Source organism: Aedes aegypti, chromosome 1, assembly GCF_002204515.2.
Source record: "Aedes aegypti strain LVP_AGWG chromosome 1, AaegL5.0 Primary Assembly, whole genome shotgun sequence".
NCBI lineage: Eukaryota > Metazoa > Arthropoda > Insecta > Diptera > Culicidae > Aedes > Aedes aegypti.
This window is the reverse complement of record NC_035107.1, coordinates 28460135-28483918: the sequence shown is the minus strand read 5'-3', so window position 1 is coordinate 28483918 and position 23784 is coordinate 28460135. Positions and strand designations below refer to the sequence as shown.

At 39.7% G+C, this 23784-nt stretch overlaps 1 protein-coding gene and 1 long non-coding RNA gene across 4 annotated transcripts in view; both read right to left on the bottom strand.

Moving 5' to 3' along the window:
* LOC5568336 (post-GPI attachment to proteins factor 2-like) overlaps positions 1-23784 on the bottom strand; it is a 65588-nt gene that overhangs the window by 22832 nt on the left and 18972 nt on the right. For 2 of the 3 annotated variants that reach the window (XM_021839259.1, XM_021839258.1), the window contains one exon: positions 22510-22729. In XM_021839259.1, the coding sequence (XP_021694951.1) occupies positions 22510-22695 (186 nt within the window). In that variant the 5' untranslated portion in view covers positions 22696-22729. Of the gene's footprint in view, positions 1-116; positions 153-22509; positions 22730-23784 lie in introns of those variants that run through there. The other variant, XM_021839260.1, reaches the window with a different exon arrangement.
* On the bottom strand, positions 4120-8191 carry LOC110674820. The gene is made up of 2 exons (XR_002499227.1): positions 7684-8191; positions 4120-4280 (listed from the first exon to the last, which is right to left on the bottom strand). It is a non-coding gene; the product is annotated as an uncharacterized LOC110674820 (long non-coding RNA).

Genomic DNA, 23784 nt, shown 5'->3' with positions numbered 1-23784 from the left:
GGTGGGCAAGAATCTGGAGTCACCTTTCATCCGTGATTGTCGAGTGACAACTACTGTATCTCCCGGCTGAACACGACATTCTCGGGCGCCCCGTTTCAAGTCTTCATGTTCCTTACCTTTCGTTTTTGCATTGAAGTCTCGAGTGTTGATCGCATTATCATCGTGTTTTACTTGGGATTTCTTCAGTAGCGGCAGTCTACGCCTAATCCTGCGACCTGAAAGAAGCTCTTCGGGTGGAACCCTCGTGACTGAATGAGCTGCGGCGTTGTGAGCTTGTACAGCTTGCTGAAGTTCGTTTGAGTAGTTAGATTTGTCAGTTACAGCTGCTGACATGGCCCTGTTTATCAGCTTCATACTATTCTCCACAAGTCCATTCTGTTGAGGGAATAGAGGCGTCGAATAAACGGTTTGGATACCCCGTTCGGCACAATATAGCTTGAAATCTTCTCCGTTGAAAGGAGGACCATTATCAGTTTTTACGAAACGTGGAAAACCTTCCTTAGAAAATACATCTTCAAGAACCTTTCTTGTAAATTCGAAGCTCGTAGACTTGACTGGCTGCGCGATTATATACCGTGATCTATAGTCTATGATTACTAAAATTGAAATACCGCCAAACTTCAAATACGGACCGTTAAAGTCCATCGCAATTGTCTCCCATACCGACTTCGGCGTTAAAATGCGTCGCATAGGAGTTGGCTTTTCAGGTATCCCTATGAAAAAAATAGAATGGTACAATTCTGATATGAAATATAAAAGTTATTACATACCATTCAATGAGCATACTGAACACGACCGAACCCAGTTCTCCGCTTCGCTAGACATGCCCGGCCACCAAATCCGTTCTCTCAAGATGCTTTTTAACTTTGCTGCTTGTGGGTGTCCTTTATGGGCTACTTCTAAAGCCTTTGCTCTAAGGACAAAAGGTATCACTGCGCAACCTTTTTTTGTTAGAATCCCTCTGTCGAAATGCAGATCGCTTTCCACCGCCTGGAATTTTTTCAAACTCATTGGCCATTCATTGTCTTTCAAGGCTGTTTCAACTTGTTGCAGAGTCTCATCCCGAGCCGTTTCTTTGCGGATCTCCTCCTCTGTCAGAAATTCCACAGATTTAGCCTCCAGGCACGCGATTTCCCACGGACTTTTAAATTCGTCAAAAGGAGCATCCTTCCCCTCGTACAGACGAGAAGATGGATCTGCGATATTTTCACGACCCTTCACGTATTCGATATCGTAGTCGTAGGGACTAAGACGAAGTGCCCATCCGTCCGCTCTTGTGAGGGCACGTTTCGAATTTTCGCGGGTCCTATCAAGCATGAAGGCAACACCTTTCGCATCCGTTTTCAATGTAAAATGTCTTCCCAAGAGATAAAAAGAGAAATATTCTACCGCCCAAACCGCGCTTAAGGCTTCTCTTTGATTTTGCGGATATCTTCTCTCTGTGGGCGTTAGACCCTTGGAAGCAAAACTTATAACTCTTGAAGCTCCTTGACTGTTCTCTTGCACTAGGACAGCTCCTAGCGCGGTTGGTGATGCATCGGAAAACAAGACAGTCTTATCCGAATCTGAGAAAAATCCTAAGGCTGAAGTACAGTGCGTGATCCTTGCTTTGATCAGATCAAAAGCCTTTGTTTGAGATTCTCCCCAGTCAAATGTCTTTGCTGTCGCTACGCTCCAAAGAGGGCCGGCTATATTTGCATAATCCTTGATATAGGGACTGACAAAGGAAGCAAGACCCAGAAAACTTCGAAGCTCGGAATGTGTCGCAGGTTGTCGAAATTGTTTGATGTGTTTTACTTTGGACGCTTCAATGTGGAAACCGTCAGCATCCAGCTCATGACCCAAAAAGATGATTCGTTCTTGATCAAGCTGACATTTTGATAGGTTCAATGTCAGGTTATTATTCTTGAAAATTTTCATGACCTGAGCTACTGTAGCTCTCAATTTCACCAGAGTGTCAGCGAAAATGAGAATGTCATCCATGTATACAATAACGTTTGGTATACCTTCCAAAATTCGACACATTTCGCGCTGAAATATTTCTGGCGCGCAGTTGACTCCAAACATGAGCCGGGTAAAGCGGAACATTCCATTCTCGGCTAGGAATGTTGTCAATTCACGAGAATCTTTACTTAGCTCCAGATGGTAATATGCATTGGTCAAGTCCAGTTTTGCAAAATATTTAGCTCCATGCAATTTTATCTTCATCTCTTGTATTAGTGGAAATCTATAATATTCTCTCTTTATCGCCTTATTGGGAGCCCTCATGTTGACGACCAGGCGGAAGTCATTTTGCCCCTTGGGAACGGCGGACATTCCGCTGATCCACTTGGGAGCTTCTTGGACCCTCTCAATGATGCCCTGAGATTCCATTTCTTTGAGTCGCTTCCTCGCAGCATCACGGAATGCTGCAGGTACATTATAGTAAGCGTTTCTGGAAGGTGTGACTGATCGATCGATATTAAATTTGACCTTGACACCGGGCATTTTTGGAAAGAGTGCTTTGCTTGCATCGCATGCATTGACGGATAGCCCTACTTGTAGTAAACCCATGTTACTAGCTGTCGACCTTCCCAAAATCGACCTTCGGCCACTGGGAACAACTAAAAACTTGGCTTTGAGTGGTAGTGTTTGTGTATCACACACGAGAATCTCAGATTCGAATGAATACATAACACTCATCGGTTCGTCAGACGCATAAGCTGTAAGAGTATTTCCGTCGCTAAACTCTGTCGGGACTAAATGAACTAGACCTTTCGCCAGTTCGGACTCGAGAACTATCCAATCGGCACCACCAATAATATTAACATCCGCACCCGAGTCGATTAAGAATTTAATGGGGCTAGAGGAGCCAACGCTGCAGTCTATCAATACGTCTTCCAGGGTCAATGTACGAATTGTTAATTGCTGTGATTAAAATGAAACAAACGAATTCAATTTTATTAAACAAACGTTATAAACAAGGAAAGAACGAGCAGTATCTAGGAGCGACAGTCTCATACCTGATCTTCTGATACCTTTCCCTCGTTGTTGTTGGCCCTCAGTGAACCTCGTCCCTTTTTGCGGCATGTTGTAGCGAAATGACCTGACGCACCGCATTCATAACACTTTGCTTTCAGCGCTGGACATTGCTGGGGATTTTCGTGACGCCAACGGTTACAGCGCGAGCATTTGAAGCGTTTCCCGCGACCAAAACCGCGCTGTTTGTTGGTTTGGTTGTTTCTGATACCAGTAAATGTGCGAGTGTCGGCCCCGTGGTATTTGACGGCTCGCCTCAGGCTGTTCCATTCTGTATTCTGGTTGTGTGGTCTCTTACGACTTCCTTGCTGTGAAGAAGCTCCGCGATCAATCGCCAACACGGCTTCAGCTCTTGATGGCCCGGCTTCAACTCTTGATGGTCCGGCTACAGGTTCGTATGTTTCACTCCGCGTTGCTGCTTGGACTATGGTATTCGTATCGTAGCTGTGAATTATTGCTGATTTTGCTAGCTCCTGATCTCGTAATCCTTTAATCAACTGAGATCGCACGAAACGCTCCTCATATCCCTGCCCATAATCACACGCTCCTGCACGATCGACCAAACGGGCGTGAAAATCCACGGCCGATTCTCCGACTTCCTGGCGCATAGCCAGAAACATGTCGTGCTCCGTTGTGGTGTCCGACATAGTACGCAAATGGGCATCAACGTTATTGACAAAAACGTTGTAGCAGTCCGGACCCTCTAGGCTAGGACGAAGTTTCGCCGCCCTTATTATAGCCTGCATATCTTCCCCTACCGCCAAGAACAGAACTTTTGCCAACTTGTCAGGTTCAAGAATAGGCTGTAAGGATGCGGCGATCTCAAAGTTCTCTAAGTACTTCCTCCATTCCTGCCACAACCGGTTGGAAGGTACGTTCTTTGGAAATGGACGAAGTTGTTCCAGTCTGATTGTTGAGCACACAGGCTGGGATGTTCCATTCTCATTCGCATCTCCCCTAATGTACCCCCAGTTTGGGTCGCATTGTTGTGGCTTTCTACTTAACGCTTCCTTCTCTATCATGATTTGGGCCATATCTACTATGGCCTTTTCCAGTACTTTCAAACGGTGATCCGTTGGCCATGTTGACGATTGTTCTTGGTTTGGCAGTTGTACGGGGAATTCCTGTACCGTAGGCTCTGAAGCTTGTGCTGCATCCTGGGTGGATTCGGGACCCGTAATACTCAATCCACTTTCTGATCGTGAATCCTCCATATCATCCGGGTTATCTTGAAGAGGCATGCGTACATATTGGCCAGCCATCTGAAAACAATCGATAAACGCGAATCTCAGACTTATGTAGCCTACCGTATGAATTCTCTTATTTTCCTAACCAACACTGCTCGACAGAAGAATGATTGATATATAGTAAATAATATATGTTACCATAAGTTTCCCTTTTTATCTAGAAAACTTGATAAATGCTTTCAAAATATAATGTAGCCGAGTTGTTTATTTATTTATTTTTATTTTTTTTTTACCATTATGAATCGTAAAATGCGACGAATATCCTTATACCATATTACGATTAAATGACCAAAATCAATTTCCTTTACTTAATACCGCCGAGTTTATGTTCTCATTAGATTCGAAATTGATTGCACAAGGAGAACTTTTTTTTTTATTTTTAGTTTGAATTTATTATACTCACAATTGAATAGAGCGCTTGTTCTTCTGTTACAAAACTCTCGATATTATATCGCTTCTCTACAAATGTTGATAAAAATAGAAAATAGAGAGAGTTGTCTCTACCCAACGGCGGTAGCTTGGCTAAACAAACTATTAATATGCGTCAAAAAAATAAGCATTTGGCTCAAAATATCAGACTACTGATCATCTCAAACTATTATTATACCTATTTTTAAACAATTTGAATAATTAACCTACTAACTATCCTGATTCAGGGCATAAGACATATTAATTAGTAGTCCCTACCATGTTTGGTGTACGGCATCCGTTCCGAAATACCAATTGCTAGCCGTATCGAGCAAGCCTTGCAATTTTTTTATTATCATTCAACTTGAACAATCATCCTACTGGTCATCCTAATCCAGCGAAAAAAATATCTGAGTTAGTAGTCCCTACCTTACTCAGTAGATGGATTCGTTCCAAAATACGAACTACTAGTCGTCTCGAACTAGTAATATATTTATAATTATTCAACATGAACAATCATCCTACTGGTCAACCTGATCCAGCGCATACAAATGTTTGAGTTGGCAGTCCCTACCAAGCTCAATTAATGGATTCATTCCAAATTACGAGTTACTAGTCGTCTCGAGCTAGTATTATATTTATAATTATTCAACATGAACAATCGTCCTATTGGTCATCCTGATCCAGCGCATACAAATGTTTGAGTTGGCAGACCCTACCAAACTCAATTAATGGATTCATTCCAATTTACGAGTTACTAGTCGTCTCGAGCTAGTATTATATTTGTAATTATTCAACATGAACAATCATCCTACTGGTCATCCTGATCCAGCGCCTACAAATGTTTGAGTTGGCAGTCCCTACCAAACTCATTTAATGGATTCATTCCAATTTACGAGTTACTAGTCGTCTCGAGCTAGTATTATATTTGTAATTATTCAACATGAACAATCATCCTACTGGTCATCCTGTTCCAGCGCATACAAATGTTTGAGTTGGCAGTCCCTACCAAACTCAATTAATGGATTCATTCCAAATTACTAGTTACTAGTCGTCTCGATCTAGTATTATATTTATAATTATTCAACATGAACAATCATCCTACTGGTCATCCTGATCCAGCGCCTACAAATGTTCGAATTGGCAGTCCCTACCAAGCATAGTTAAAGGATTCGTTCCACAATATGAACGACTAGACATCTCGAGCTAGTATTATATTGATAATTATCCAAATTGAACAATCATCCTACTGGCCATCCTGAACCAGCGCATAAAATATCTGAAATGAAAGCTTCTTCTACGGGGCTTCGTTAAGATCTAACAGTAGCTAATCTGACACTAAATTTATCTGTTATTATTCTTGATCAATCTTTTCAATCTGGGCGCATTGTACGACCCTAATTCGAATTAGATAGCGTATACAGGCTAACTGAACAAAAACCATAGCCGAAACGTTGATTTCTCTCTCTCTCAGGTTGTCTTGTCGTGCAGAGTCGGAGATCTCATCTTTGAGATCGTTGGACAAGAAATGTCTTGATTCATTTTGTTTTACTTAGAAAATGACACCAAAATACAAGCTGCTGAAGAATTCACAACACATCTACAAGAATTAGTTATAAGATTCCTAACTTATAAATCCTGTAATCTATTTAATTCAATGCTTATGTAACTGATGTTACAAAATTTTCATGAACGTCTAGAAAATATCGAGCCAATGAATCATAACTGACAATCAGTTTCATATTCTTGGGTATTTGTGAAAAATGGGATTGGAAAACTGATTTTGAATAGACACTATGTTCTCTGTTTTATTCGGCTTCTGTAAATTTGGTAATTCAACTTAAAAATAAGTAATCTATTGTTAAAGACAATTTCTCACAATGTGTAGTACAGTCAAACAAAAATCTGGACTTGAAACTGTTGTTTGCAATAATTAAAATTGACACATAAATCGTAGTATCGATAACGCCGTATACCTTAACTAAAAAATAACCAAGAAAATTGTAGGCCACGTCTTGCTCAATTCGGGGCAAACCAGTATTTTGTAGACTATCAAACGGTTGTGAAAATAAATTAAATAACGCTGTATAAATTCCCAAATCAAGCTGTTTCATGAAATAAGTAATTTGAACTAATAATCAATGAATCGATTAATCCGGCCAAACAAAATAAACACTGGATGATTAGATTTCCACTAGCTCCTAGTGCGAATGTTGGGTAGTGTTGATTTTCATAAAAGATGAATTCCAAGCAATTTGGCTTGGGCTGGTTCGAACTCAGCGCTCAATATCAAAGGACACTCCGTTGTCATCAATATCGTTTGACTCAATGCGTTTATTGTATATAATAAACCAACGATTCCGGATTTTATTTTCACGAAAAAACGGTACGAAGCTAATTTTCAAACAATTCACGAAATCCAATATAATTCTACTATTAATCTCAGTTGTCGAAAGCTTATCCAAACATGCATCAAAACGCCCCCCGTGTATGCTTCGCCATGTGCGCCATCAGCTGCTAGCATAAAACAAATGTCAAATGAATCAAACAAACCACACAAATCGTGTTTTTCCACAGAAGATTGAATCTCTCGCATCAATGGTGGAGGTATATCAGAAGTATTAGTGTATCCGCTGTTCTCTGCATGAGCGAACGAAAAGAGAGAGAGCGATACAGCACCAACACACGGCGCACAGTAGAATTGAAAGGCAACGAGAATTTATGGCACGTTGAGAGGCTCATATATCTATCTCTTTCATGGACTGCCGATTCCGACGGCAATTTAAGGAATGGCGGTTTCGAACCGTCCATATACGATATTGCTAATGATTATGTATGAAGAAATCGTTGATCTTTCATAAAAACAGCCTCAAATTTTACCCAAAAACACCTGTTCTTTACGGCGTTAATATACTAAAAAAAATTGAGCCAAATTAAATTCCTTTGATTGCTTTACGTTTAACGGCCATCAATCCACCAAATCTTTCAATTTTTTTCAATTTTTACTAACCTCGAAACCACAAGGTTTCTGCGCCGACGGATCCCCAAGGCAATCACTATCCGGCTCCTGACGCCGGTTTCACTTGCTCGAACCACCACTCACTTCACACGCGGTCACAAAAATAGTTTCAACGAAATGTCTGTCACACTTGTTACCTAAGGATATAAATAATCTTCTATTTAGCACTAAACTACGCACACAAATCTCACTTTGCAAAGTCTCCCGCTTGCGAGTCAGATGGCATTCAAATAAACGCGAAGAAAAATAACTCGTGGCATGGATCGCCATTGTGGAATCTGACTATTTGCCGTCCTACTCGCAAGCGGGAGCTCTACGCGACTTGCTTCGTTCACTGCTGACTGAGGAAAGAGGCCGAGTCCGGTCGATGTGCTCACACGTACCGGCTGTCGATATATCCGGACGCTGAATCGATCATGACGCTCGACTGGTTAATCGATCTCGAGTTACGAGTTGTCAATCCAATAACACCAGGGGTAGGACGTTGTTACACTGACACCCCACAGTCACTAAATTTGTGCAGACTAAGGCGCCGTCCTCAAATTACGTAACGCTTTAGGGGGAGGGGGAGTAGGCTCAAACGTTGCGGCTCAAACACAAAATCAACTTTTTCATACAAGGACCGTTGCGGAGAAAGAATGGTCGACCACGGTTCTCTTGATTTGTTCTTATTTGTGATCAAACGTCAACATCCCACCGCAAAATCGCTAGTGTTTGGAGGTGATTTTAACCTCCAAATTTCCAAATAACCTCCAAAACATCACCTCCAAGTTAGTTCCAATAACCTCCGTTATATGAAATATGGTGGCGCGTCGCTCGTCGCAAGTTTATCGTTAAACAGTCAATTGCATATCAATTATACATGCGGCGATCTGGACTATAGAAATTCATACATTTTGCCTTGTAGTGTGTAAACGTCAAACACGAACAAAAACGATGCGAGCGCTGTGGGTGGCGGATTGGCCACCTACTATATTTTTGAATCGACCGTTAAAAAGGTGATCGATGGGCAATGATCAGAGTGTGACGTCTGTTTGTCTGTGGAGATACTATCAGCATTTTTATCACTGTTGGATCAAGCCGGAGGCCGTTATCTTGGATTTCAAAATGGCGTCGAACATCGATTTTCATCATCCCCTCGTCGTGCCCGTTACGAAAATACCCATATTGCATGGGTTTTCAACAATTTTCCTTGACCAGATGCCGCCATCTTGGATTTCAAAATGGCGTCGAGCATCGATTTTCGTCATCCCCTCATCGTGCCCGTTCCGAAAATACCCATATTGCATGGGTTTCCAACAATTCTTACACTCCTGAAGCCGCCACATTGGATTGCTAAATATGGAATTTAGTTAATTTTCTATACCCATCGTCCAACAATTTTTATTCTATTTTTATCAATTGATAAAGATAGAACCTCTATCATTGTTATTTGAGAGATGTTGTACTGATAGTATCATCACAAGATTTTTTTGGGATAGGGATACTCACTCTATCCTCTTTCTCTGATAAGAACCATTCTCTCAGGATGGACAAGAAGTGATAGTATCATCTGGCTGAACTGGTAGAATCAGTTGTCTATCAGATAGATGATAGTTTCATCGTCTATCTGATAATTTTGATGCCTGCCCGTGAAATATATTTTTGCAATGAGAATACATTTTTTTTAGCCGAACACATCAAGTCAAATTGCGAAATTTGTTCAAAAATAAATGAGGACTTACGCATTTTTGGCGTCGATACTTGCACATTTGTTTTCAATGTTCCACGATTTTCTTCTGGTTTATGAATATTGTTCGATCCATTCGGATCAACTTTGCCAGTAAAATTGATTTGCGTTCCTATTATTCTCAGTGTATGAGAAAATCAGAATTGGCCCTTTGCAAATCAATTCACTTATGACTTGACACAAAAACATCATCCTCTGATTGCCTGTAGAACAACAGGAGTGTTGCCAAAATAGTTCAACTATTAGAAGACGTATCTTTTAAATGTTTCTCAGTATATTGAAGATTATGCCCTACAATCTACTAATAAGTTTTATATCCTAAGATAGTATTAAAAGGCCCAATTGTTACCAATGCATGCTTTGTTGGCTAATTCAAAAATATGAATTAGTTGTGTTCTATTTTTTCGGTGAATTTAAATCGTGAATAATAAATACACCGCAATTGAATATGGTTTTCTGGCAACCTAGTCCAGCAATAAAAATTGATTGCCGAGGAAATCAAAGTGCATTAATTTCAATTTGTGATTTAAAGCATAAAAATTAAGTATTTTTGAGTGGTTTATATACAAATCAAAAGTTCAATAGTGCATAAGTGATCGGTGCGTAGTTTGTGTGAAAAAAATGGCATTGGAGCTGAGAATTGGACCTTTTAAAGTGGTGAGTTTTTGTAAGCTGTTCTTGTGTTGTTTTATTCGGCAGCTCACGAATGACGATAATTTCGTAAGCATTTATTTGATTTAATGATAAAACCCATGTTATATAATTATAGTTCAAGGAATATGTTGAGTACATTGAAGCTAACTCTTGTTCCATAGATAAATTTAAACAAGGACGATAAGTTAGTGTTGCCGAAAATACCCTCAGGGTGCCGAAGCCATCATTTACCCTACGTGGTATATCAGTCAAAACACTGGATAGCATTAAAATCGATGTGGGGCTTTGAGAGGTGCGGTCGAAGCATAAAATTGGTATTTGTGATAACTTCAGATTAGAAGTGGTAGTTGTGCAATGCAAACATCGGCGAGCCGAAAGTTCAGGATGATGCTGAAGATGATGTCATGTATGGCAAGCCGCAAACAAAATTTTTGGCAGGCTTGTCTTCACCATGAACTGATCGTTTTGTTTACATCTTTTTCGTGACAAATACAAGCAAACTCGTACTAAAACCCAGACCTGTCATATACGACATTGCATTGGAACCATTGGAACTTATACGAATATAGAGCCAATATAGTGCTTTTTTAACGCCTGTATGCATCATTGCATCAGGCATAGAAGCATTAATGATGCAGTGATAGGGTTTTCTATGCGATGAAAGTGCTGTTATGAGGCATATCTGCAATTTCAGTGCTATTATAATGCCTATGTGGATCTATGGTGCTGATTTGGACAAGGAAGGTTATCGCAAAGACTTCGGATTTATTTCAGTCTGCTCCAAGCATTGTACAATTATTTCTCGTTTGATTTTGTAGCACGATCAAAGCAAACGATTAAAAACATCCCATCTATAGGGGTTAATGATCGGCAATGTATCGCAAGTTGTAACAAGTTTGATAAATAAGAGCAGCCAACCGAGAGCCTCTAAAAGAGAACGATGATAAAATCGTTTTTTCTCGCTTGTTTACCATTAGGGGTAGGCGTTTTATTTTACTGACACGATAAACAATCCCCGAACATTTGATAGCAATAGTGTCTCTCAGATTTGGAGCTTGTTTAGAGGGGTTTTATCATGCGCTGCTATCCTCCCGATCTTATCAAAGTTGTAACAGTATACGATAAACAGTCTCTTATAATGTGCTGCATATTATGATAGTTGCAGAGAGCGATACTTGAAAGATTCTCTCAATTTTCTCAGAACTCAATCCTGAGAATTCAATTAGAGGCTCTCTTCTATAAAGATTTAAAAAATCAAATCGATTGTGGAAGAAATTCTTAAAATAAAACGCACCCAATGCTTAAAAATGATAAGGGAAGATTCAAATATGACGTCCAACGTATTTCAGAACTGCAATTTTTAAACATATTTTTATAATGCACATTTGATACACCACAATCGCTCCCTTCTCTACTCTGGAAAAGCAAATTATTTCAGGATTTAGTCGTCTATGTACCTTTGGGATACTCATTACCTAAAAACAAGTTAAATTCAAACAAGAGCCAAATCCCATTCATTCCATATATTATTCAAATTTCAAATAAAATCCAAAACCGTTCCATATCAAATTAAAATCAAGCCTCACATAAATACAATCCATTTTTTTTTTGAAATAATAACTACTCCAAAGTCTTTTTTATCTTTCTTAACGTGATTTTTAGCTAGTTCATCTCGGATCAAATTCCGTAAGAGATCATTACTAAAACTTCAATGTCGAAACTGATTATTTGAAGATGGTCCAAAATCATATTCAAGTCCAATCGAATCTAATCCAAATTCGATTCAAAATCTTGAATAAATCTAAACCATATCTAAATCAAATCTAATCCAAATCCAATTCACATCTAATGCCATCCAAACTCAATATACAATGCTACTCACTACTCTTGAATCTGAACAAAATTCAATTACAAATCAAATCCAAACCCGTTTTGGATTGCAATCCTTATAAATTAATATCCTCTCTAATGTCATTTAAATTTATTCTAAATCTATTTCACTCCAATTCCAATACAATTCAATTACAAATATAATCCAAAACCATTCCGTATCAAATTCAAATCAAATATAGACAAAATTCAATTCATATCAAAATCAAACACAACACCGTACAGTACTACCCAGTATAATTTAAATTCAATCTTAAATCAGTTTAAATCAAATCTCATTCAAACCCAACGTAAAACCGTTCTGAATCCAATTTAAACATATTCAAACCCATGCTAAGTGTCATTCGAACCCAATGCAATCCAATCCGAGCCTAATCCTAATGTCAATAAAAGTACAATCCTAGTTCAATTCAAATCCAATCCAAATTTAATACAATTTTATCCAATCCATTCTCAAATGCGTCTAATTCCATTCAATTCAAATGCAAAACAATCCAAATTCAATCGACATCCAATCCAAATCCATTCCAATCCGATCCAAATCTAATATAATCAAATCCAAATCCAGTCCATTATCAATTTAAATTCAAATCAAATCAATTATCAATCTAAAATCAAATCCAGTCCAATTCAAATCTAATTAGATCCAAATCCCTTTTGATTCCAATGCGAATCCAAATTTAAATCCAATCCAAATTAAATTTGGTTCAATTCAATCCAATTCAAAATAAATCCAATCCAAACCAAATCCAACCCGAGTCCAATCCAAATCCAAACAGATCCAATTCAAATCCAAATATAGTCCACATCCAATCAAATCCACATCCTATCAAATCCAATTCAAAACAAGTCCAAATCCAAATCCAATCCAATCCAAATTCGAATCAAATCCAAATCTAAATCAATAAAATTTCAATTCAAACCCATTCCAATCCTATTGAATTCCAATCAAATCAAATGCAATATAAAATTTTATCCAATCAATATGCAATCCAAATCCAATCCAAATTCGATCTAAATCCAATTCAAACCGATCCAAATCCAGTCCAAACCATATCCATTCGAAATCCAATTCAAATATAATCCAAATCAAATACAAATCATATCCAATCCCAAACTAATCCAAATCCAATCTAAATCTTAACCAATCCAAATTCGAATCAACTCCGATTCAAATCCAAATGCTATCTAAATCCAATCAAATTTCAATACAAATCCAATCCAATCCATATCGAATCCAAACCTTTTCCAAACCAATTAAAATCCAATCAAATCAAAATCCAATATACAATTCTATCCAAATTAAATCCAATCCAAATCTATTCAAGTATAATGCAAATGAACTCCAAATCAAATCCAATCCAAATTCAATATATATCCAACCCAATCCAAATCTGAATCAAATCCAAATTCAATAAACTTCAACTCAAATCCAATCCATATCAAATCCAAACCAATTCCAATCCAATTAAAATCAAAATCCAATATAAAATTCTATCCAATTAAAATCGAATCCAATTCTCCAGTCCAAATCATATCCATTCCAAATCAAATTCAATGCTTTCCAATACATTCCAAATCTAATCCAAATCTAATGCAAGTTCAATTCAAACCTATTTCACATCCAATCGGAATACAAATAAAATCCAATCCAATTCAAAGCCAATGCAAATCCTATACAAATACGATCCAATTCCAATCTAAATATAATCCAACTCCAATTCAAATCCAAATTGATTCAATTCCAATTCAAATTCAAATCCAATCCAAATCCAGTACAATCTAAACTCGAATCAAATCCAACTCCAATCCTGATCCAATCCAACCCAATCTAATTCAAATCCAATCCAATAAAAACCCAATCCAATTTCAATTTAAATGCAATTCAAATCTGACCCGATTTCGATCTAATTCCGATCCAAATCCAACTCAATCAATATCCAAATCAGTTTGAATCCAATGCAATCCAAATCCAAATAAAATTGAAGTCGAACCTAAATGTAATCAACATTTAATTCAAATCCAATAGAAATCTTATCAAATCCAATCAAAATACTGTTCAGAACTCATCTAAATTTTAGTTCAACCCACACTCAATACAATTTAATCTGATCAAAATCCAAATTCAATCCGATCCAAAAACAAATCAAATACAGTTCCAAACCAAATTTGGGTCAAATCTGTATCAAATTTAATTCAATTCACATTCAAAATCAATCATGTTCCAATTCAAACGCAATCAAAATCCGATTTAAATACAAAACAATTACAATTTAAATGCAATACCATGTAAACCGAAAAAGTATCAAATCCGTTTCAATTCATTTCAAATCCAAAAATACAATCCTCTGAATACTATCTTTGTTTTTGACCAAACTATCTTCGAATCTTCAATGGATATATTAACGTTTTCTATTCATACACAGATATTTCATTGTTTGATTGGACCGATTTCTACTCAACCATCAATGAATGGGAAAAGTGTTCATTGAACTTAATAAGTAAAATCAGTTTTTTTTTCATGCTAATTTTTTCTAATCTTGGGATTTTCTGTTCTGATATTTTTCCAAGTTTCGGAAGATTCTTTTGACATAATTTTTCAGAAACTTTTTTTTGGGAACAATCGACAGAAAAAAAAACTTCAAAATCAATCACTTCTATTCAGAATCATCACAAAACATAAACTTGGAGGCCTGTCGCCCCGGACAATCCTACTTCGGAGACCTGTTACTCTGGAGATTATAATCTCAGAGACCTGCCGTTCAGTTGAAAGTAAACTAGAAGAACTGTCGCTCCAGAAAACTTTCCGTTGGAGATCTGTCGCTCCTCAAATACGTTCTCAGAGACCTGTCGCTCTAGAAAATTCAACAGCGGAAACTTGTCGTTCCGGAAAATAGGCAAGGAGCCCTGACGCTCCACAAAGCATTCCGTTGAAGACCTGTCGCTCCTTATAATATGTTCTCAGAGACCTCTCGCTCTGGAAAATTCAGCAGCGGAATCCTGTCGTTCCGCAAAATAGGCAAGGAGACCTGTCGCTCCACAAAGCATTCCGTTGAAGACCTGTCGCTCCTTATAATTTGTTCTCAGAGACCTGTCGCTCTGGGAAATATAGTATCGGAATCTTGTCGCTCCGGAATACAAACAAGGAGACCTGTCGCTCCACAAAATATAGTGTTGAAGACCTGTCGCTTCAAAATCCGTAATTGCAAGAACTTATCGTCCTTCTTCTTCTTCTGTCGGGTGTGGGATCACTGCGTCCATTTTTTAGGACTATTGTGATATACCCTATTACTCTATGTACACAATGTTTTCCAGTAGCAAATGTGCCTCCGGAATACTTTGCGCATTTGACTGAACTTTGAACCATCTGCCATTGATGGGCAGAAGTCCTAGGTTGCAGTGTTGTAGTTCCCCCAATCTGGCGTAATCAGCCTAATAAAGCTAACCACCTCCGTGGGGGATACGTTCCAAATATCAGCTGGCTGTAAGTAGTGCTTGCCAAATATTTTGAACCTACGATGGATGTGTGCACTGCAAGAGCAGAGAAGGTGTTGTGAGGTTTCGTCCGTCTCGTCACAGAAACGGCAATTTGTGTTTTGGACGACACCGATCTTGTATAAGTGGTATCTGCTTGGGCAGTGACCAGTTATTAGACCGATGTATGTTCTGAAATCCCTTTTGTTGAGACCTATAAGTTTTTGTGTTTGTGTCGTGTTTATTGTTACGAACCTTTTGGACTGATTCGCATTGGAAACTGTATTCCAATTTGATTGAATTTGACCGAACAACCAGTTGTTCAATTCCGTGTTTAGTGCAGAGTTTGAAATGCCAAGGAATGGCTCTGGACCAATGAACATATTGGTTGATCCATTCCTTGCTAGCTGATCGGCAATTTCGTTACCCTCTAGACCCGTATGTCCTGGGATCCAATATAGTTTAACTCGATTGCGTTCAGCTAGGGATTTCAGTGCAAGAATGCATTCCCACACAAGTTTTGAGTTGCAAGTGAAAGCCTTCAAAGATTGAAGCGCTGCTTGACTATCAGAGAAAATACATATGGTGGCATGTCTGTAATTTCTTTTCAGACACAGCTGCGCACATTCCTTGATTGCATAGACTTCTGCTTGAAATACTGTAGGCCACTGTCCAAGAGAGACAGAGATTTTGGTTTTCGGTCCGTATACTCCAGACCCTGTCAAATTATTCATTTTTGAACCATCTGTGTAGAATTTAATAGATCCCGGTGAAATGGTGGGTCCACCTCCTTCCCATTCCTCACGAGAAGGAAAGACCACCGTGAATGGCGAGTCATAGTTTACCACTTTTTCCATCCAGTCACTACATTTTTCAACAATAGGATTTATCGAAAATTCGTTTAATATACTGAGGTGACCTGTTAAGTCCCCTGACAGTAGGACTGTTGATCGTTTTAGCCGAAGGGCACTTTTCTCAGCATCCAGCTTTATGAATTGATCCAGCCGGGGCAGATTGAGTATAGCATCTAGGGCAAACGAGGGGGTACTACGAACTGCACCGGTTATGGCAATACAGGCAGTACGTTGAATTTTGTTCAGCTTAGCTCTAGCCGTAGCTTCCTTTGTCTTAGGCCACCAAACAAGGGACGCATAGGTTATTCTAGGCCGAACGATTGTTTTATAGATCCACATGATCATACTGGGTTTTAGACCCCATGTTTTACCACAGGTCTTTGAGCAAACCCAGAGTGAATTGAGACCTTTATTTATGATTGTTTGAAGATGGGTGTTCCAATTTAGTTTTGCGTCAAGTGTGATGCCAAGATACTTGACCTCATTTGAGTAAACTAATTGTATTTGGTTCAAGAAAAGAGGGTGGAGTTGTACCTTTCGTCTTTTTGTGAACGGTACAATTGTTGTTTTTGAAGGGTTTATTCCTAGTTTCTCTTTTTGACACCAGGAGAGTGTGTGATTGAGAGCAATTTGCATCCTTGATGAAATAACGCTGTCAAATTTGCCTCGTACAATAATGACTACGTCATCTGCGTATCCAACAACTTCAAAACCCCTTCTTTCTAAGCTATCTAGCAGTTCGTCCACCACTAATGACCACAATAAGGGAGATAGTACTCCCCCTTGAGGGCATCCCCTTGTAGCTATTACAGTAATGCGCGAATCACTCAGCTCAGATGAGATCTGTCGATTTGCTAGCATAGCATGTACCCAGGTTGCAATGCATGGGTCGAAGTTTCTCCTCAACATTGCCGAACCTATAGACGAATAAGAAGCGTTATCGAACGCGCCCTCAATATCAAGAAATGCTATAAGAGCGATTTCTTTTGCATTAAAAGTTTTCTCGATCTTGTTCACTAGCGTGTGCAGTGCTGAGACCGTTGATTTTCCGCTTTGATAAGCAAATTGGGATTTAGAAAGAGGCATAGTTTTCATAAATTTAGAATCTATATACTCGCATAATACCTTCTCCATGATTTTAAGCATTACCGAGGATAGGCTTATCGGTCGGAATGCTTTAGGGTTGGTTTTGTCCTTTTTTCCTGCTTTTGGAATAAAGACAACTCGAACTTGACGCCAATCATTTGGAATGTGTCCCAGAACTAAACTTGCCTTAAAAATCTCTACCATGTGTGGAATCAGTGTCTCTTCCTCTTTTTGGATAAGCGCTGGGAAGATTCCATCCATGCCAGCAGATTTGAATGGCTCGAAAGATCTCACTGCCCTAACAACCCTATCGCGAGTAAAAGCTTCTTTGGCAACCTTTATTGCGTCCCTTTTTGCTCCTGAGTCCCCTGATAGGAACCCGTGTGGAACTGAGACGTCAAGTCTGGCACCTTCAGCATTTAGACTCGTTTGTGGGATTGAATCAGGAAAGTGAACTCTTAGCATTTCACTCAGTGTTTCACGAGGTTCCACAGTGAGTGAACCGTCAGTCCTTTGAAGACTTCCCAAACCATTGGAGTGATCCTTCGAAAGAGTTTTATGAAGTCGAGCAGCCACGGGAGTTTTCTCAATGCTTTCACACATGAGAACCCATGATTTCCGTTTTGCTCGTCTCATTTCTTTGTTATACTCTGTCAGAGCCTTTCGGTATAGACTCCAATCAGAAGTGCGTTTGGCTCGGTTGAATTCCTTCCGAGCAGTTTTCCTGAGTTTATCAAGGTTGAAGTTCCACCATGGAACATCTCTGTTCGAACTAACTGTTTTGATCGGACAGCTCTCTTGATAAGCATTTAGAATTTTGTTTTTAATAGAATCCGAAGCTGCTTCTAACTGTATAATAGTCTGAATATTCGGCTCTATTATATAGTCTTCAGAACGGAGAATAGCTGAGTAGGTTTCCCAATCAGTTTTCTTGGGATCTTTAAACGACTTTTGAATCATTAGACCCCCTTCCCACTCGAAGACTATATGTTTATGGTCTGACATAGATATTTCATTAGAAACATGCCAGTTTTTTATTTTATCCGAGATGGATTGACTGCATAAAGTCAGATCAAGGACTTCTTGTCGTAAGATGTTTTCAAATGTAGGCTTATCACCGACATTGCATATGTCAATATTTTTGGAGGAAAGAAACTGCAAAAGATGCTCACCTCTGATATTTGTGTTTGTACTTCCCCATACAAGGTGATGAGCATTGGCGTCACAACCGATGACGAAGGGGATGTTGTGTTTTTGACTGTAAGAGACAAGAGCAGCCATCTCTGGAGGAGGAATGTCTTCTGCGTCGCCAGGGAAATACGCCGAAACCATAATGATCTCAGTACTGCCCCTAGCAGTAGAAACCTCCATCCTGACCGCTACGATGTCCCTTTTGATGAATTCTGTAATTGGAAAACATTTAGTATCATTGCGTATTAGAATAGCTGCTCTGGGAGAGAGCTGGCTGTCATCATATACCAACCTACACGAGTTTAGTTGAATACCTTGTATTCGAGTTTTGTTGACCCATGGCTCTTGAATCAGTGCCACGGAAAGGTGTTCTTTTGTGAATCTCCTGCAAAGCACATCTGTTGCGCACTGAGCATGATGGAGATTCACTTGGAGGATTTTAATCATTGCTGAGGCGTTCCGCATTTTCCGGACGTTTGCCGTCCTTCTTTGGATGTTGCGGATCATCAACTTTTGATTTTGGGGGATGTCTTAGATTTTGGTTTTTGTCCTTTCCCTTACCTAGGCCTGCTGGCTTATCCCCTGTGGTCAATTTTACACTTTTGACATTTCCACTGCCCTTATTGGGAGCCATTGAGGTGACACCGCTTGGGCCAGGAAGTGAGGTCAAATATGCATCTTTTCCATCAGAGGAAGACAAGCTAGCCTGTATGGTGGGAGTTGGTTGTGGGATGCTACTAGAGGCCTCCTCAGATTTCTCTTGGGTCGGCTGTCCAGTTGGATTGTCATTGGAGTTTGGGGTTGTGCTCTTTACTTTCCTCAACTGTATTTCTCCAAAGCGGAAGTTGAGGATGAACTTGGATTGAACGAGTTTTTCCATGGACGGTCCATCTACATTAAAGACCCACACCACATGCTTGTTGTTAGGAGTGAGCCGTTGCATGACACGCCAGTTGTTGGTTATCAGATCGTTCTGACTCTCGATGAGAGCTTTGATACGATCATCGGTGTATTGTGCGCTTTGAGGGAAGAAGGCTCGAATCAGTTCTGGACGTTGAATCTTATCCTCATCCATTGCAACCACCTCAACGCCTTCCAGGGGATTTAATGCAGGTGTTATCTCCTTTACCCATTCCGCAGTCTCCTGATCCTTACAAATAAGAACCATATGGCCAGACTTGTAGATAAGGTTAGAGAACTTGGGCTTCATTGTCGCGTTCCGTTGTTGTTCAACCCGAAGCAGCAGTGCCTCCTGGAGAACGTCCAGCTGAGTCGTTGAAAGTTGGGTCGTGGGGAAGTCTTTTGGGATTATTCCGACTCTCCTGCGACTGGTAATTTCACCGTAGCTTAGACTAGTCTGTTTTTTATCTTCTGGTGGGGGTTTGTTGATCGTCGAGGCTGTTGAGCTGTTGGTTTCCTGTTGCCCAACGCGCTTTCTCGGATTCAGGTGTTGTTTCATCCGTTTCTGCTTATGTTCTTCTTCAGCATTTGTAGACTTGTCAAGGTCCTGCCGAGTGCGTTTCGAAGGAGTTGACACCATAGTCTCACCCCCCGTGATTCTGGATAGGGCCTCAGGGCGGCTTAAGCCACTTTGTCGGAGTGCTTTTAGCTGCTTCCTTTGGCTCCGAGTGATCTTTTTGGTGCCAGTAGGTTTTTGTTTGTTCGCGTCATCTGTTGGATGTTGATCGGTCTTCCCATCAATAGGACCCGAGGTGACGTTCGATCCTGTGATTGATGGCTGCGATCCTGACAAGTTTATTGTGACTGTAATTCCATCCTCTTCGTCGTCCATTGGTTCAACCGAAGGATGGAGTCCTGGGTCGTTCGGGAGTGTCAGAGGGAGGTCGGTTTCCATGTTTTCATGCGAACTACTGAGAAGCTCATCTTCGGTCAGTCCAAGCTTACCAAAAGCATTCTCTGTTTCCGTTTCGTCCGACTGGGAGAGGCAGTCGTCACCTTTTTCGAACTGAGGGAGGCAGTCGACACCTTTTATTTTGGTTTGATTATTTGCACTCATTTTTTGGTCCCACGAGTCGCTGGGGAAAGACGGTCCGCTGCATCATTGCCCCGCCCTAATGCAGTAAGAGCTACATACTGGAGAGTTCGCCCTGGTGCTCTCCAGGCTCCGTTAGCGATTGAGCATATTTTAAACCCCCTCAACCATTCATCCATCAGCACGGGTCGCATCACACCTTGGGATTGGGGTTACCTGATTAGTAGATTTTTACTACAGGATCAGGCAATCCGTAGTGTTATTCTTAGCCAGTTGAGACAACCACTACCGACACTACACGGCTATCTAGGCTGCTTGGAAAAGAAGATAACATTGAATATTAACTTCTATGAACGACCAAGCAGCCAGCAGCGTCCTTGTAATTATTGAAAACTATTGATCCGGAAGTCTTCAACAAAAGCACATTCCCTAGTTTCCATCACTACATACCTACCGATAAGCGCCATTGTGGTAACCGGCACTAGCCGAACTCAATTTTGCAAGAAATTGCAAAATTAAATTTAAGGTGATCGTTCACCCCAAAAGCCGTTGACAAACTGAAGCAAACTTCCGATGGTTCCGCTCATCTTCATCATTCAATTCGCGTATTGTGCTCAAATTTTATCTCTTTCTCACTCTTTCTTTCATTCAAGGCATCATCTTTCTTCTATCAAGAACGCATCCCCTTCGATGATGTCTCGATGTGTCTGTGATTGAGCGTTTCATCAAACGCTTATCCTATTCTCACATTCACCAACACAACCGAAGGCTACCATCGTGCAAGGGATAAAGCTTTTGTCAGCTTGAATGTCAAAAGAAAAGCTCGCGCGCATGCGTACAAGCTTGTGCGTGCGCATTCTGCCTTGTGAAGATACACTGAGAGAATTGTGTGTGCAATTTTTAAACATATTTTTATAATGCACATTTGATACACCACACTCACCCCCTATCCCTATGTTACGTTTTCCCAATATCTAATACATGCACTGTCACACTTTCATAGACACCCCCTTTCCCCAAATGATGGACGCCATATTTGGATGACCCCTAATAGAATTGTTTGTCCCAAATATTTGGTCGATTTTCTCCATACAAACTTCAAGCTTGTTGAGCCCTCCTTATTTTTAACGGATCCCGCTAAAATTTTTCACAATAGCTTCCGCAGGTCTTTTAAATTGGGTGTAACCTAAGATTAGTTGTAGTTCAATCATTATGGGCCACCCTAACCCGGATAAAAACGTATCATTCAGTGAATGGAATAAACCATTAATGTACAATATAACGTATTGGATACAATACAGTGTATTGTAATTGAATGTCGAAGCAATATTATTCATGTTTGGATATACAATTCAAAAACAATATAATATGTTGTAACAGAACATTGTATTGCTTTTAATTGGTTTTATACCTTACAATTTTGGTCAAATTCCTATTTTCGCGTAAAACAACTGTTGCTTTTTTCTATGTAGCTTTGCTGAAAGAAATAAACAAAACTAGTTCAAAAAGCAAGAAATGTTGGGTGGAAAATATTCAAAAAGTCAAAATAAGTAGTTTTTTAGAAGTCACTTGACATTAGCTGACATGCAACCATGATACAGTTTGTTGAATTGTTTTTGTATTGTACAACAATACACGAATTGCTTATCAAGACAATACATGAACAATATATCATATTGTGTTTTCAAAATATTTGTATGAGAAAATATCTATATTTGTATTGTTACGATACTTAACCACCCATACATTATATTGCAAAAATCTCATATACCATACAGTGAACTGTTGAAAACAATATATTGTACTGTAATTGTATTGTCATTTCACAAAACACTGTATTGTATTTCCAATATATTGAATGGTACTGTTTCAATACGTTATATTGTTTTTGTATTGTATTTTTTATCCGGGAATCGTCATCCACCCCACCACCCACCATGACTCACCTTATCCGAGTGGTTGGATTCACCGTCTACCGTCTGCTGCTCCACCGGATCCGGTCTCGGTCCCGGAACAGGTGGCGGCTGTGGCTGTGGCAACTGCGGATCGGTTCGGGCCACCTTTATCAACAGGGGTGTCCCATCGGAATCGGGTCCGGCACCGTTGGCGTCAACCATGCTGACGGATTCCATCTGCGGTGTCGTCGTCGTCGTCCCACAACCGCGTCTGAAACGGAATTATTGATGGTGCAAAAGGTCAACTTCAGACGGACGGGCCACAATCGATAATCAATTTTGAGGGGAGCAGATGTGGAATTCTAATAACTCTTTGGGATGCTACCAGAGTTCTATTATGGATATGTCTATGTCTTACAACTGTCGTCACGTCGTTGCTTTATCGTGTCGCGTGCTGCCAAGTTTTCTATGTCAATAGGAAATGTTTTTCAAGACACACAGTTCTGTTGGGTGGAAGTCGGTGGAAGCAGATATGTACTTATTGATGTAAATTTTAAGAAGGAATAGGAAATGCCATCACGTGGAAATTTCAATGACTTCATCGATTCGATTCCAAATTTATTTCCTGTCGATTGAATTAACAGGGGCACAACCTAATTTAGATATAAATGCGGGAACAAGTAGACCTATACGTGGTAGCTCGTTTATTGTATCGTGGCGTATACTTACTTCTTGAGGATTTTCGACATCCGGATGGCCAGGAACTATGTTTTTTTGCCATTTGTGTTTATATTTCGTGTTTCAAGCACAAAACACTCTATGTTCTGGGAAGTTGATAAAATTTCCTCCTCTACAAGATCCACGACCGGCGGGATTTGAACTCACACAGTTCCTGAATACCAGCGCGTTTACTACCACGATAATTTGGGCCATCAATCTGATATTCATAACTGGAAATAACGTCACTGAATCCAAGTGACATTTTAGTTGCTGTTGGGTTAGAATCATTACATTGTACCGACGAAGAATTTACTTTAAAATAGACGTTGACTTTTACAAAGTACATCCGAATCATATATATAGTCCATGAATCCTATTGCACCAACAAATATGAATGTCAGAGATAACATGTACACGTATCACTACTATACGTTTTCCACTTTCAACGCCAATTAAAAAAAATCAGATTGTCATGTTTCGTTGAATGTAGAACTCGTGTTATAAATCGTATCATCGCCTGTTGTCAACGGAATTCTTTCTCTCGAATTAGATCATTTGGTACCTATTTGATTATGCATGGGCATCAAAGTTAGTTTACCATTTATT